Raw genomic sequence first — 13,557 nt, 5'->3', positions numbered from 1 at the left:
AAATAATTAAAAAACGGCTGGTAAAGTATCAAAAAGAAAAGAAAAAAACAAAAACAAAAACAAAAATGATAACGAACTTACTGTCGCGACATTATTCTCACGATTGCAACGATGCGGCTTTATGGATTCGCGAATCGATTGCGGAGGTGACCTCATCAAAGTGTAATTTTGTCGTTAGAGGTACAATGTTTTTTTACGTTCATTTTTTTTTATTGGCTCTTATGGTAGCACGTAATAACACACTGTACATTGCGTATTTTTTACCTGGATTTTTTAACGTCAAACAGCATTGAAATATTGATTCGTATTTTGTTTTCTCACTCGATTTACGTGTTACGCAACGGGGAAAACTCGCACAAATTGGTTCTATTTTTAATCGTTCATCCCAGTTATTGCAATCTGCTTCTAAGCGACTACGTCTCCAGAGTCGCACGCTCGAGATAAGATTGTTATATTCGCTTCGCGCATTCGTTATAACAAAGCTCCGCCCTGTACAAACACGAAAAGGGCGATGGGCCGTTGCCTCCCATTCGGATAAACTAATATGCACGTAGAGAGAGGAGGGGGGAGGGGGGGAGCGGCGTTGATCTTGGAGGTTGAGTGGGCTGCCTGATTGGCTGAGACAGACACGAAGTGCCCAGCGCTCTCGCCGTTAATCGAAGTTGGCTTTCGCTCACCTGCCCCCGGCGACTGTGACTTTCCACGAGGATCCGACGGCGAGGCGCTCGGTCTTCGGTCTAGTCGGGCACGGTTTGGACATTCTTCTCGATGGTACCACGCTTGACCGTTTCGATTGCCCTCTCTCGTTCACGCCACGAGCGCGAACGTCGCAGAGCGAAAATCGGAACGGAGAAGAGGCGCGCGACATTGGAAAAACCGACGCGCCGCGCGAAGGATGCCCGCGATTCCAAAGCGGCTTCATCTTATCACGTTCCTCCGTAGACGCGTCATTCGTAAGCTCGCGCCGTTCATACCGGCAATAATCCGTCTTCGCGTCGCCACCACGCCGCGTATCTCGACAAATTGAGCATTTGGCAAAGAGATGCTATTTTTGTTTTTGTCGCTTGAGCGCGTCTACGTGTACGCCGCGCGGAGCTCGCGTGACAAGATCGCGAATTCAATCGACAATTAGACGGAACTGTCACGGAATCAGTCTTGCTCTGTTATTAATAGGCTCGTTGGAAGAAATATAAGGTTTAAGTGAGCTTTCCGTGCGCGGCACTTGAAAGGACGAGAGGATTTCTGCTCGTAGCTTTGAGTCGCGAATTTTCATGGACGAGACGTCTTGGATTTAGGACGAGATTAACGCATATCAAACGCCAGCCAACTTCGGATTCCTTGTTATACAAATTAACGGCCGCCGTAAGTGGAATAATAACAATGCCTAACAATCGTCTTTTTTCGAATCTTCTATTCGTGTCATGAAAATTACGCGAGTATAGATCAGCTGCACTTTGAATTACGTAAAAGACATTGACATTCATAAAATATATATAGTTGGTTCTTTGACTGAGTCTATAAGTGATCGTTTCTTAACAAATGAAAAAAATAGTGAAATAGTAAATTGAAATTCATTGCCAATGTGACACTTCAATGCAACAAGAATAATAATAATAAAGCAGCGGCAAAAAAAGTTTTCGATCGAAGCTTCATTATAATGCAGTATAGTAAGTTTTTATTGGTAGGAACTTTCGCGTTATGAATTTATTAGTGATTTTATTAGCTTATAAAAATTTATACATTTCCGTCATATTACATGGAACCACTGCGTTAGATAGATAGTAATTTTATTGGCTCACAAGGAAAATATATTGCCATGATACACTAAGATATCTGAGAACACAGTCATAGATTAGATACATTACACATAGAAAAACCTACAAAAAGGCGCGCTATTTCAACTCAAAATAAGATTATATAAACGTAATAATAATACACAGTCAGATTTTTCATTTTCGCAATATTTTGTGAGACAATTACATTATTAAATGTTAATAGAGATATAACAGAAAAATGAGCATTCCTATAGACAAGTCTAATATCGCTGAGTAAACATTTTCGGAGCTTATCATACATGGAACTTGATCAAACGCGCGTTCAAAAAAGGTCCAAAACGCCACATTGGCAACTACTGTCTAAAACGATGTCTTTACGGATTAAGCTGCTATTTAACGACGAGTGGTTGCACTTCACTGTGTTCATTGAAACAATAGCTTTCTTAAGGAGATTTAAGTTAAAAAACCTAATAAAGGTAAAAAAATTCATATAAAGAAAAAATATCCTTTACTAGCTCTTAGACTTTAAGTAATACTTTCGTTATCTTTATATTCTGATTTAGGATTAGAAACAAAGTCGGACATCGGTATCGTTAACTGCCGCGTTTTTCTCTTTTCTCTTGGCGAACAGCTGGTGGCGTAATCTCGTTTCAAAAGATTCAACCCATCGCCACCACAAAGATTATCGATAGCAAGCGAGGAATCTACCTTATCACCGTTCTATCGATAAGTCGGAGTCAAACTACAATTTGCGGTAAAAAAAAATATATATATATATCATAGTTGGCGATGCACGCCTCCAACGCGGAAGTACAATTGGCAAAACATAAAATTCCCGAAGGTTATTGAGCGTTCAAAGGTCATCGGTGTGTTGCACTCCTGCGCGCGTCAGTTATTTTTTTCACGCCCAGCGCGACAAATCTCCTGTCCTCTCGAATTCTCCGCGTGGAAGCGCTGCGCCGCCTCGGAGATGTCTTCGCTCGTCGGGCGCGCGCGAGTTTTTCGGTCGCATTTTCGAGGGGAATCGCCTATTTGACAACGCGCGCTCCGCTCTAGCCGACTTTCCGAATGATTTATTGAGCTGTGGAAATAGCGCGGCATTTTTCTTCTCTTTTTTTTTTGCTCTATGATAAAAATATAACGACAAGAAAAAAACGATTTGTCTTTTCTTTTTGTCTTTCGCGTTATCTGTCACGTATCATCGGAGTTTTGTAAATAATTTACAGATAACTCACCTAATGCGCAGAACCAAGATATAGAAATCGTTCGATACTATAGTTTTGACGCTATACGTACCTGAAACACAAGAGAGGGAAAAAAATTAACTGGAATTCTTTTGAATCGCGGCGCTTTACAAGGATAACTTATAAATATATTTTGAGCAAATTATCATTTGAATCGCATGTACGCGCACTGTCAAGGTATTCTGGATTAACCGAACAGCTCCTGACCGGAAGTTTTTCTTTCATGCGATAGATAGGACAACAAACCGGAGATTTCACAATCCCAGAGCGACAATCGCGCGCACGTTGAAAATCGCAATTGCGCGAGGTTAATTACACTTTGGTAAAGGAGGCACTTTAAAATTCGACGGGCAGCCAGGAAAGTACACGCACATCGTCGGGAACGAAGACCGATATCATCTTGGGATACTTCCTCTTCCGCCTGGACATGCTGCCCGACCACAGTGCTTTCCGGGACATGCTCTCGCGGCGGTCGCCTCCTGTCAGCCGGGTAGGAGTGTGCGTTGATCGTCGCGCGACATGCCGGGCCAGACGACTGGCGACGACCGCGGAGCCGCCGTGTGCAAAAGCAAAGAGGAGAGGTCAGCGGTTCGAGCTCGCCGCGGCGCTCGCTTTGCATGCGCCACCGGGGCATTTATGATAATTCATGAAAATTTATGGACACACGCGCGCCAACGGGTCAGCGCGCGGCTCCGCCGTACGGTGGCCCTTCGACTGCTTCGCCTCCTGTTTCTCTTCGAATTCGTGGCAACGCTGTGGCAACTTTATCGGCACTCACTGTGGCACTTCCTGTATCCGAAACAGAGAGGATGCGTTTCAGAGTTCTACGCGGGGGTAATTATTTTCTTTATTGCAAATAGTTGTGTAAAACGCACGAAATCGACGAATTATACATCTTTTTAATCCTAAAGTTTCAGTTCCTTTGATCTACCTGTAATCACTCCGAAACTTCATCGGTAATCGTGACTGAAGAAACTGTTCATCAAATAGGTAATAGGAAGGAAGAACTTTACAACGACAGAGGGAGAGAAAATAAAAAGAGCGTAGGTCGGCTTTCACTAATCAAACGATCGAAGTGCATTCACTCGCGACTAGGTAATCAAAATTCCTTCATAGCCGACTCGTCAATTGAACTTGATATATAAAGTGTTTGCGGTTAACGACCGATTTATAGCGTTTGCTCATTGTATGCAATAGTCCAATTATTTCTAAGCGGCTGCGTACCCAGCCATGAAATCTCGCTTAGCGAGAGACCATTTTAACGCAAGATTTTTCATTCCGACAACGAAGTATTGCCAAGTGAAAAGGTTAACGATTTCTATGTCGCTGCTTCGAATTGTCACGTGTCAGCGATAAGTTATTGAATAATTTATTAATGTTTTTTGTTCGTTGCAACTTCGAAGCTGTAGATCACGAAGATCTAAGTTCGAAAGGATGCAGGAAAAGGAAGCATCAGAAAAGCGCGCGTAAAAAAACAAAAAAAAAATAAACGAATGTAAGGTTAATCCGGGCACCGTCGTTCAAAAGGAGACGCGAAAAAATCGGCAACGGGAATTGATAATTCTCCTTTCTTCGCGGCAGCCGCGCCGGATAATCATTTATTCGATTTTCAGTGGTTTCACGTGGCAGCCAACATTTCCTTTAACTTTTAATCTTCCACGCCGTGACGTCAAAGGCGAAAAGCTTCGCAACAGCAGCAGCTTGGAAAGCAATTAAGTACAAGCGGCGCGGCCGTGCGTTCACCGGCGCGCGGGTAGCACGTGCCAAGAAAACACGCAGGACGCAGGCTTTTCCACAGGTGACTCACTTATACAAATGCGCGGCATTTTCCAACGCGATGCCTTGCCACTGCGAAACTCCAGAGGTGTACAGAAACAAAGGCTCCATTACAAGCGAGTCTCGTGCGTGATTGATATATGTACGCAGAAATCAATAATCTCCCCCCCCCCCCCCCCGCCTTCGAACTAAGTGCACTTTGAAATGATCGGCCAACTATGTTCACTCTCGTTTCGTTCTTCAAGAAAGAAACCGAAAGATGGTTTTGTTTTTTATCGATACTAAAGCAGGAAAGGTTGAAGATCTCTGGCACTCGGTGAGGCGTTTAATTTATACGTTCACTGGCCTGTTGCATCGTAAAGGCCGAGGATGTGCACCGGGGGGAAAGGCGAGCTTTGGTCGAGCGTTTCTGAAAACGCTTCAGAGTGTATAATACAAAAGAGTTAAATTACTTTTTTTTTTTTTTACGAAATGAATGATTCATGCGATCTGACGCGATTAATGAGTCAAATAGTAACATTAATTTTTCGCTGTTTCAGATAATTGCGTGAAAGAAAAAGCTAGCATGTCCTACAAAATTAAATAAGCGAAAAAAACAATATATAATAAAATAATCTTCAACAATGTCATACGCACTTGGCGACCTTGCGAGTTCCTTGCTGTATATTTTTTGTGTTTTATTTGCGTTATCGAAAATTGACGTGACTTGTCAGTCGATAATACGACCAAAGTGACCAGAAGTTTCGCATGCGTCTTTATCACGATAAATAATATATATAATAGAATACTCGAAAGCAATTATTCTTAGAATTTGTAATTTTACTGGAGTTAAAGTGCATTTTTGAGAAATCGAACAAACTTTTATCAAAAGTTTACAATTGTGATCTTAAAACTTTCTTGATTATTAATCAAGATTACGGGAAGAGAAAGAAATAGTTTGAAAAGTTTGCATCAGATGCAGCAATGTGGAATTACTCGTCGACCACGTGGATGGCACACCGGCAGCGTTTAAATCGCCGTAAATTTGGCAACAGCGCCAGGCGTACGGGTCATCGCGCGATTGAAGCCTCAGGCGCGTAGATACCACCGGGAGCATCTCCGGCTTTCACGAATTAAGACATTTTTTTTTCGGTGAGCTTACAATAAGGAATGGTTTTTGAAAAACGATGATGTAAAATGAATATTATTTATCTCTTCCTAAGTTTGCGATATCAGTTGGAGAAAATTATGCTATCTTATTATATATAAAGAAAATCTAATATATATCAAACTTATGAATCATATCGATGCATCTTAAGAGATCATTGTCTACGAGAAAAAAGCACGTAATTGATAAACCAATGTTATCTCACTCGCGTAAAGTTTCAAGCGGATGCGCAATAAAATGATGCATATGTGCGAGTAAAATAACTCGCCAAATTTAAACTGCCTCGTTCGTAATTTTCGAATTACAAGAAAGATATATTGAGCTCAGCACTATTTTCATTATCGTATGCACATTAAAAAAACTGCAGTGTACCGTCCTTGGTGCGCTAAAAACATTTTCCAGGGTGGTGTGTGGTGTTATAAAAAGTTCTTTTTCTTTGGAACTGGCACGATGAATTTCTTTGATCGACTGTGATTTTTTTTTCTGAATGTTAAAAAAACATATGATAACCAACTTTTTTGTTCGACGTATATGTGCGTGATATTTATAAATTTAATTTACGGAGTTGACATTTTTATTTCAGCGGTGATGTAGAGATGCAAAAAATTGAAGAATTTCTACTAAAATAATTGTATGAACTACAAAAAAAATACTGAACAATTTGAAAAAAAAAACATATTTTGATAGCTTATGAAGGTCAGTACTATTTTAATTTGAACATGTTATTTCTGGGTAAACATATAATCTATTATCGCTCCGTGTTAATTATAGGTTATGTATCTTGCTTACAACTATTAAAAAATGTAAGTAAACATTATTCGCCCAATTCAAATCAATAAAGTCACTTTAAAGACTTCCAAAACATACTTATCTTGTACCAAGAAACATAAGTAATACAGATGACTAGTTAAGATGTGAGATCTATCCCGTAACATACCTAACCTAAAAAAAAAACCTAAAAATAATACTAAAACACGAAAGGTCTCTATTTTATATAAATAAATACTTGAGCGGCATTTGCGTTGCGGCAAAGATTTTTCGCCTTGTGCGTTCGTAAAGAGTGCGAGACAAGAGAACACGAAAATCTCTCGAGCGATGCAATAATAATAACCCGTGCATGTTATTCCCATTTCGTTTCGCGCGTGTGCGCAGCTTCTTGTTCTCACTCGCACGCTTTTCGCGTATCCAATTTCGCTGTTTCTGCCGTCTTTTTTGCTCATCGTAAATACAGCTTGACGCTTCGCAGAGACATTAATGGGGTGCTTGATGAGTCGCCTTTGCTTCGGGTAATTAACTGATTGTACAGATTATGTAGATCGACACATTCCGAAGACAGATTGTCGAAACTTGATAAAAATTGTTATACATATTTTACCAAAAATTCGTCAATTGTAAAAATCCAACTCAAAGAAGAATTTGATAAACAGAAGAATGTCTCGTTAAATGGGTTTTTTGTTAAAACAGCAATGAAATGTTCATATTTCTATTCCTCAAAGAAAAATCATAACGTAACAGGCAAGCGGGTAAACGATTGGTATAACCACCTTGCATATAAGTTTATCAAATATGTATTTTCCAGATGCATTGTTGCACGCGTCAATCCATAATCAAGAGCACTAAAGAAAAAAAAGTGAAACGAGGTTTGCAGACCTCTATGGAAGGCCGTCGATAAAACAGGCATAGGTGTTGCGCTGCTATCTAGGCGAAGAGAGTGATGCGAGACTTATAAATCGTGACGACCTTGCGAGGAATTCTTTGATCGAGGTTCATATATACTTGCTCATGACTTTTATTTTTGTAATAGTTAACGGCTGGTTACAATGGTTAATGTTATGTTTGATTGTTTATGATAGTTTCCGGGATGTACTTTGATTCTGATTCTGTTTTTTTTTTTATGCTGAAAATTGTTGTTAAAAATTGAGGGAAATTTATTAATAAGTATTTAAGAACATAATGTTATTAAGTACTTTCTATCTTAAAAATTCTTAAGTACTTTTTATCCAAAGAGTATTCGATAAGTAAAAAATAAAATCCAATTTTCCGAAATCCATAAAAATCTAATTAAATCGAAAATATTGTCAAACCAAACCATTTATTTTCTAGAAACACATCCGTTAGCGTGAAATACTTTCTTCGACTTTAATCGTTGCACGACACGTAATATGCCAAAGTAATTAGTACTTTTCAAGTCACAGCCATACTAGTCCTTGTAAACGGAATCACAAAAATCGCCTATCGTCAATCGTCAAGTATCAGTCTATATCAGGGAATAGAGCGTACCAATATGGGCGACCTGCATGTAATGAAGGCCGTCAAGAAAAAGTTCTTTTTCGCGCGATCGCTTAGACATTTGAATTTGGCGGGCCTTGGCATCGATGCGCCTTTCCTTGATTTTCAAAGAATTCAAATTGATGCGGGCAAGCAGACGATTAATTACGCAATACGATGGGGGTATTTTTGGAGTTCATAAAATACCGTTTCTACTGTTTGTTGTTGCATAGTAGTTAGATTGAAGTAGGACGTTGCTTTAAATATTTTTTTAGGTCTTGAAAGAATAAAAGTGACTCAGTTTTACTTGTTAACTTTGTTTACATCAGTTTCATTTTGAGTAAATACAACATTCATCGCAATTCCGAATGATACGAATTGTAAAAATACAGAAAACAGATTATTTTATCCTCCTGACTTAATTAATAGTTACACCGTTTCCTTTTCCTCTTTTACGGCTTCAAAAAATATCTCAAGGAAAGCAAATCTGGAAAAAATACCGTTCTCATAAATTACATAGCTAACAAACGTTTTTTTTTTCATTCGAAAAGACTTACGTGGTCGTTAAATTTATTCCAGTTTCGGTGTAAAGTGTGCGGGGATCGCGTAACTGGCAAGCGGGGCTGTAATTTTGAATTTCAAATGATAAAAATTGACGCGCCAAGTGAATTCACTATTAAAAAAAAAAACAAAAGAAGACATTTTCGAAAGATTTTTCAGTATCGCACACATGCCAGATATGAATTTTCAAAAAGTTATTTTTAGCACAGAAAAATATTTTGTCCAAACGTTCCACTGATAAATTTCAACATTCCATCGGTAATCGCTCCCTTTCAGTCTAAACCAGCTGCATTTCGAAAGTCAAAAGATCGACGATGACAGCACAAAGGAGAAAAAGAAATAAAAAAATAAAAGAAAGAACGCAGACACGAGACCATCGGCGAAAATAAACGGCGTGCAAGGGAAAGAGAGAGAAAGGGTAAAAGAGACGATCGCCGACCTTGGGATCTGGTCAGCGGGTCAGTGGCTCGCGTGGGCGTTTAAATCGCCAAAGCAGTGCCAATAACCCTTCCGAGAGCACGTTTTTTTCGGTATTTTGTTTCGCCGCGGTTAAGAAGGTCGTAAATACGGTTGGAACGAAGAGAGGTTTGATTTTTCGGCGGCGAGAAAACTAGTGTATTTCTCTTGACTTAAATATATACATATATACGCGCACAGATTTGACGAAAGTGAGAAAGTTCTCAAGTGTACTGAATGAATAGTTCTTGCTGATAAAGTTGTTTATTGCAATACGTAGACTGAATTATACAGACTGCTTTTACAAAACTGTTACATGATTTTTCTAGCCTTAACGAAGTGTCGTTACTTTTAATTGCCACTTTTCATCCGAAGAAGTTCGCTTGTTCGAAAATATTATAAAATTTAAAATGATTAATTAACTAGCTTTGATCGTACTTCGTAACGTAAAGTCCCGTTGCGTATTTTTAGGACAAGAAAAGCTATGAAGTCGTTTAAATTTAACAGTAATAAATTCGGTATTATGAATGAGGTATGCGTGCATATCTAATTACGAAGTTCAAATCTGTCGTGGTAATTTTAGATTAAAAAAACATATTTCTTTTTTCTCATAGGTCAACCCTAACGACCACGAAAAAAGCGAACGAATCCATGTAAACCGGAAGCCGCGTGCACGCAGTTCGCAATTGTGCTTGCAGGCGTAACGTAAAAACCGAAAAGAAACGCTAACTGACTCATCGCGTCGTCAATTAACAGCGGATAAAAAGTGCCTTAAAAATCCGTCAAGGTCGCGCGATTTCGAGACACACTCGCTGAGAGTGAGAAAGAAGGATCGACGCGCGAAAAAAGAACGAGGTCGTCGCTCGCTGCGCCTTTGTCGTTAGAGAAGCTATTTTTGCCGAAGACAGGGCATTTTTTCATCTTCTAAATATTCGCAGCACCGCTCAACGCTTTGTTTATCTTGATAATCATGACATTTGCCAAACTTACATAGCGCTTAATTACTTCCCTTCTCTCTCTTTCGTCTTCGGACTTATTTTTTACGCGCGTAGGCGAACGTCTGAGGCGCATATCCACGTTCGTCTGTCTGTTATCAGCCGAAAAAGAAAGAGCAAGAAGCTTAATTGGCTGCCTTTATTCTGTCGCGGATTTCATCGCTGGAAATGTACTTGTGAGATCACAGATATTTATAATCTTTCGCTTAAGGATTATATGCGCGCGAACAGTCGATTCGAAGAAGTTTGCAACAAAGAGGCGCAATATCATCATCATCGATGTTTCATTTGGAAAGTTAGCGCGCACTGCCCGGGGCAAATTATCTATGTAAAAATTCGCAACGAAGCGCAGTAATTTTCTTCGGCGGCGCATTCTCATGTCTGCTTATTGTTTAAAGACGCGACTGCGCGACTATATCAACAAATAAAAAGTGCTCTTTAAGGAAACGAAAGAGAGGTGTGTGTGTAACTTGAAATAAAATCGTCGGTTAATGATGGAGCAAGATTTTCTCTCGAGTCTTTTGAGCCTTACACGCAACAACGGGAAGGAAATCGAATATAAGTTTATTTTCTCCTTTTTCGATTCCACCACGCGCCGAGCATAGCTGGATTACCTCGTCTCAACAAAGACATAAGGGAGTCAACTATGTTGATGTCGCCAAAATTGTTGCTCGACGATATCAATTAATTATCAGTGCTGATTCGCTCTATCACGACAATATTATAATGTATTGCAATATTATTCATTGCTTTGGAAAATTTTCAAAGTCCTACTTCTATGACTACAAAAGCTTGTTACTCATTAGACACATTCAGACAGAGACACACATTAATTCAGAGTAATTTTGTTTTCACAGGAATCCTGTCAAGATAGTACCTCTTGGGTGAGCTCAGCAGGTCCAAAGCTGTCATTGGTTGTCTGCGAAGGTTGTGGCGGATCCGGTGAGGTGGTATTCCGTGCATCATCAGTGGCATTGTTGACAGCAGCACTTGGACCAGCTTTGTCATCAATGTTCAGTAAGTATGCATGAATGTCATTGTGCGCTGCATTTATTCTATTGTATCTGCCTAAAGCATTCAAGTCTTCAAACAAATCTCTCTCATAGTTGAGTAGTATGGAGTCAAGATTTTTGGGATGTACGAAAGCTGGCCTATGAACTATAGTATGCGAATCAGTATGCCAACCAGAACCATTGTTCAGATCCAATGAACCAACTCCTATGGTTTGTATATCTAGGCCAAGATATGAGTCAGGATCTACTCTCAATAATGAGAGTATCAGAGCAAGTTGAAGCAGCTCATCACTGTAGAATTTCTTGAGGTTGAGCATGTTGTGTTTGTCAGTTGTATTATAAACTTATTAGTTGAAAACTATCACAGAAATACACTTGTGCAACTTAACTTGATATTATTTATATAAAATAGTCCTTGTATCTAGATAAACTTTTTTTATCACAGACACCAAAGGTTTCTAAAATTATTACTAAATTTGTTTTTTGTCACAGTGGTTTCGCTCTCATATTGACCACTATGAGTTTGTGAAACATTTTGGAAAATGTTTCTCCTTTGCACTTTCTCGATGAAAAAACACTTTTACTTTGAATTCTTATCACATGAAGTTGTTAATTTTCCAGCACCTGAAACAAGAATACGATAAACACGTAAAAATAACTTATACATTGATAAGACATTGCATTGTTAATAAAAACGACATTTGGAAGAATCATTCGGAGCAAAAAGACGGTGACTTACGAAACTACATAAATTTATGAAGAAACTCATTACAATTACACGATGAGCAAGCACAAAAATTGACAAAGGTTCACTCTGGAAAATTCTACCACCGGTGCGTGTACAAACATATGTGTATATAACACAAACTGAACGTACCTGCTTATTGTATTGTATGCGTATAGGATCAGCTGATCAGACAGGCCGGGCGGTCACCACGCGAATGCTAGTTTTGTGGAGTTGAAAAGCCAGTCGGCAGCACAGAGGCGGTGTCTCCACATGCGACTCCCACTTCTCACTCTCTTTTTTTTTCCTTCCGCTCTCGCACAGCACTCCAAAATAACCTCGGATCCTTTTGAATTTCCCGCTCTTGCCTTCGAAGGCGCGCTCGCTGACACACGTCTACGGCATTCTCGCGAGCCAGAAAATAAGCACACACACTACATATACATATATAGAGATATATATACACGATTCGCTTGCTCCAAAAATTATTCGTACTGCGCGTTGCGACCGACAAGCGCGACAACGTGGGCTTCACTGAGCTAACACGTAGGTATATACCAGTCGCGCGTGTGACTCAGCAAGCTTACCCTGCGTGCGCGCGCGCGCGCGAGAGAGAGAGGAAGAGAGAATACGAGCAGGGACGTAGCGTTGCTCCGGACGTGCCCCTCCGCCGCACTGGCTTTGTTTTCTTCTTGCTACATCGACTCTCACAATAGACAAATTCGATATCTTGCGACAGGTGCGCGCGTAGACTTTTCATCGCCGTCGCTTGCACGACACCGTTAGAAAATTTGGTGTACCGTTAAAGCGACTTCTTCGTCCAAACGGGGGGCATCAATACACTACTTTTTGAGGGATTTTCAAGAGTTTTAGATTTTTTTTTTTTTACTCTTGATGTATATTCTCTGCGGCTTGCCGTGAGTTTTCCGTTTTTTTTATCCCTCGGATCGTGCATTTTTCGGAGCGTGCTATATTAACACGATCTGCGTAGAAGCGAGAAGCGAGAATAAAAAACGATGCTCCGAGCGATTGGAATTCAAACTAGCGCTTCATTGATTTGTCCTTTACGAAACTCAATTTTACTTTGCCCGTTGGAGAACATTTCGCCGCGATCTATCGAGTCTGACAGACGCAGGATTGTAATAGGCGAACTCGCGCGTTCGCGTTATCTCGATTAAATTTTGGTTCGAACGGAAAAAAAAAAAATTGACACGTGACCTTTTGAAATCCTCGTTATAGGAACAAAAAGTCGATTGCCGTCGGCATTACTCTGCGTCAAGTCATACGGTCGCACAATAGCTGAAACTCGTTTAGCGAAAAGGAAAAAAAATCAAGGACTTCATATAGTTAAGCAAACATCTAATGGCTCGGCGCGAGCAAAGTGAAAGCCAACGTCCTCGAAACAACTGCCATCTTCATCACCGAAGAAATTCGCGTAATGCCGTGTGCACTTGGCTAATTACAGTGGACAATCTGGTTTTTCGAGAGCGCGTGCGAGAACCCGCTTTTCAGGCGACCGACGGGTGTCGAAATCGTGAATTTTAGTTAAATACGTATATGAAAGTTACACGAAAAACTGGACATTTAGACAGCGGAAG

The 13,557-nt window shown here is 40.1% G+C and overlaps 1 protein-coding gene and 1 long non-coding RNA gene across 4 annotated transcripts in view; one reads left to right on the top strand and one right to left on the bottom strand.

Moving 5' to 3' along the window:
* LOC131669944 (endoplasmic reticulum membrane sensor NFE2L1-like) overlaps positions 1-13,557 on the bottom strand; it is a 46,807-nt gene that overhangs the window by 30,833 nt on the left and 2,417 nt on the right. The window contains exons 2-3 of one of the 3 annotated variants that reach the window (XM_058945173.1): positions 12,113-12,355; positions 11,100-11,859 (exon numbers count right to left, since the gene is read on the bottom strand). The exons of 1 other annotated variant lie outside the window; for it this stretch is intronic. In XM_058945173.1, the coding sequence (XP_058801156.1) occupies positions 11,100-11,552 (453 nt within the window). In that variant the 5' untranslated portion in view covers positions 11,553-11,859; positions 12,113-12,355. Of the gene's footprint in view, positions 1-11,099; positions 11,860-12,112; positions 12,757-13,557 lie in introns of those variants that run through there. One more of the 3 variants, XM_058945172.1, reaches the window with a different exon arrangement.
* On the top strand, positions 9,661-11,465 carry LOC131669946 (uncharacterized). The gene is made up of 3 exons (XR_009302409.1): positions 9,661-10,679; positions 11,080-11,239; positions 11,329-11,465. It is a non-coding gene; the product is annotated as an uncharacterized LOC131669946 (long non-coding RNA).

This window comes from Phymastichus coffea, unplaced genomic scaffold, assembly GCF_024137745.1.
Source record: "Phymastichus coffea isolate CEN01 unplaced genomic scaffold, Cenicafe_Pcof_1.1 PCOF00098, whole genome shotgun sequence".
Taxonomy (NCBI): Eukaryota; Metazoa; Arthropoda; class Insecta; order Hymenoptera; family Eulophidae; genus Phymastichus; species Phymastichus coffea.
This window is presented reverse-complemented; position numbering and strand designations above follow the sequence as displayed.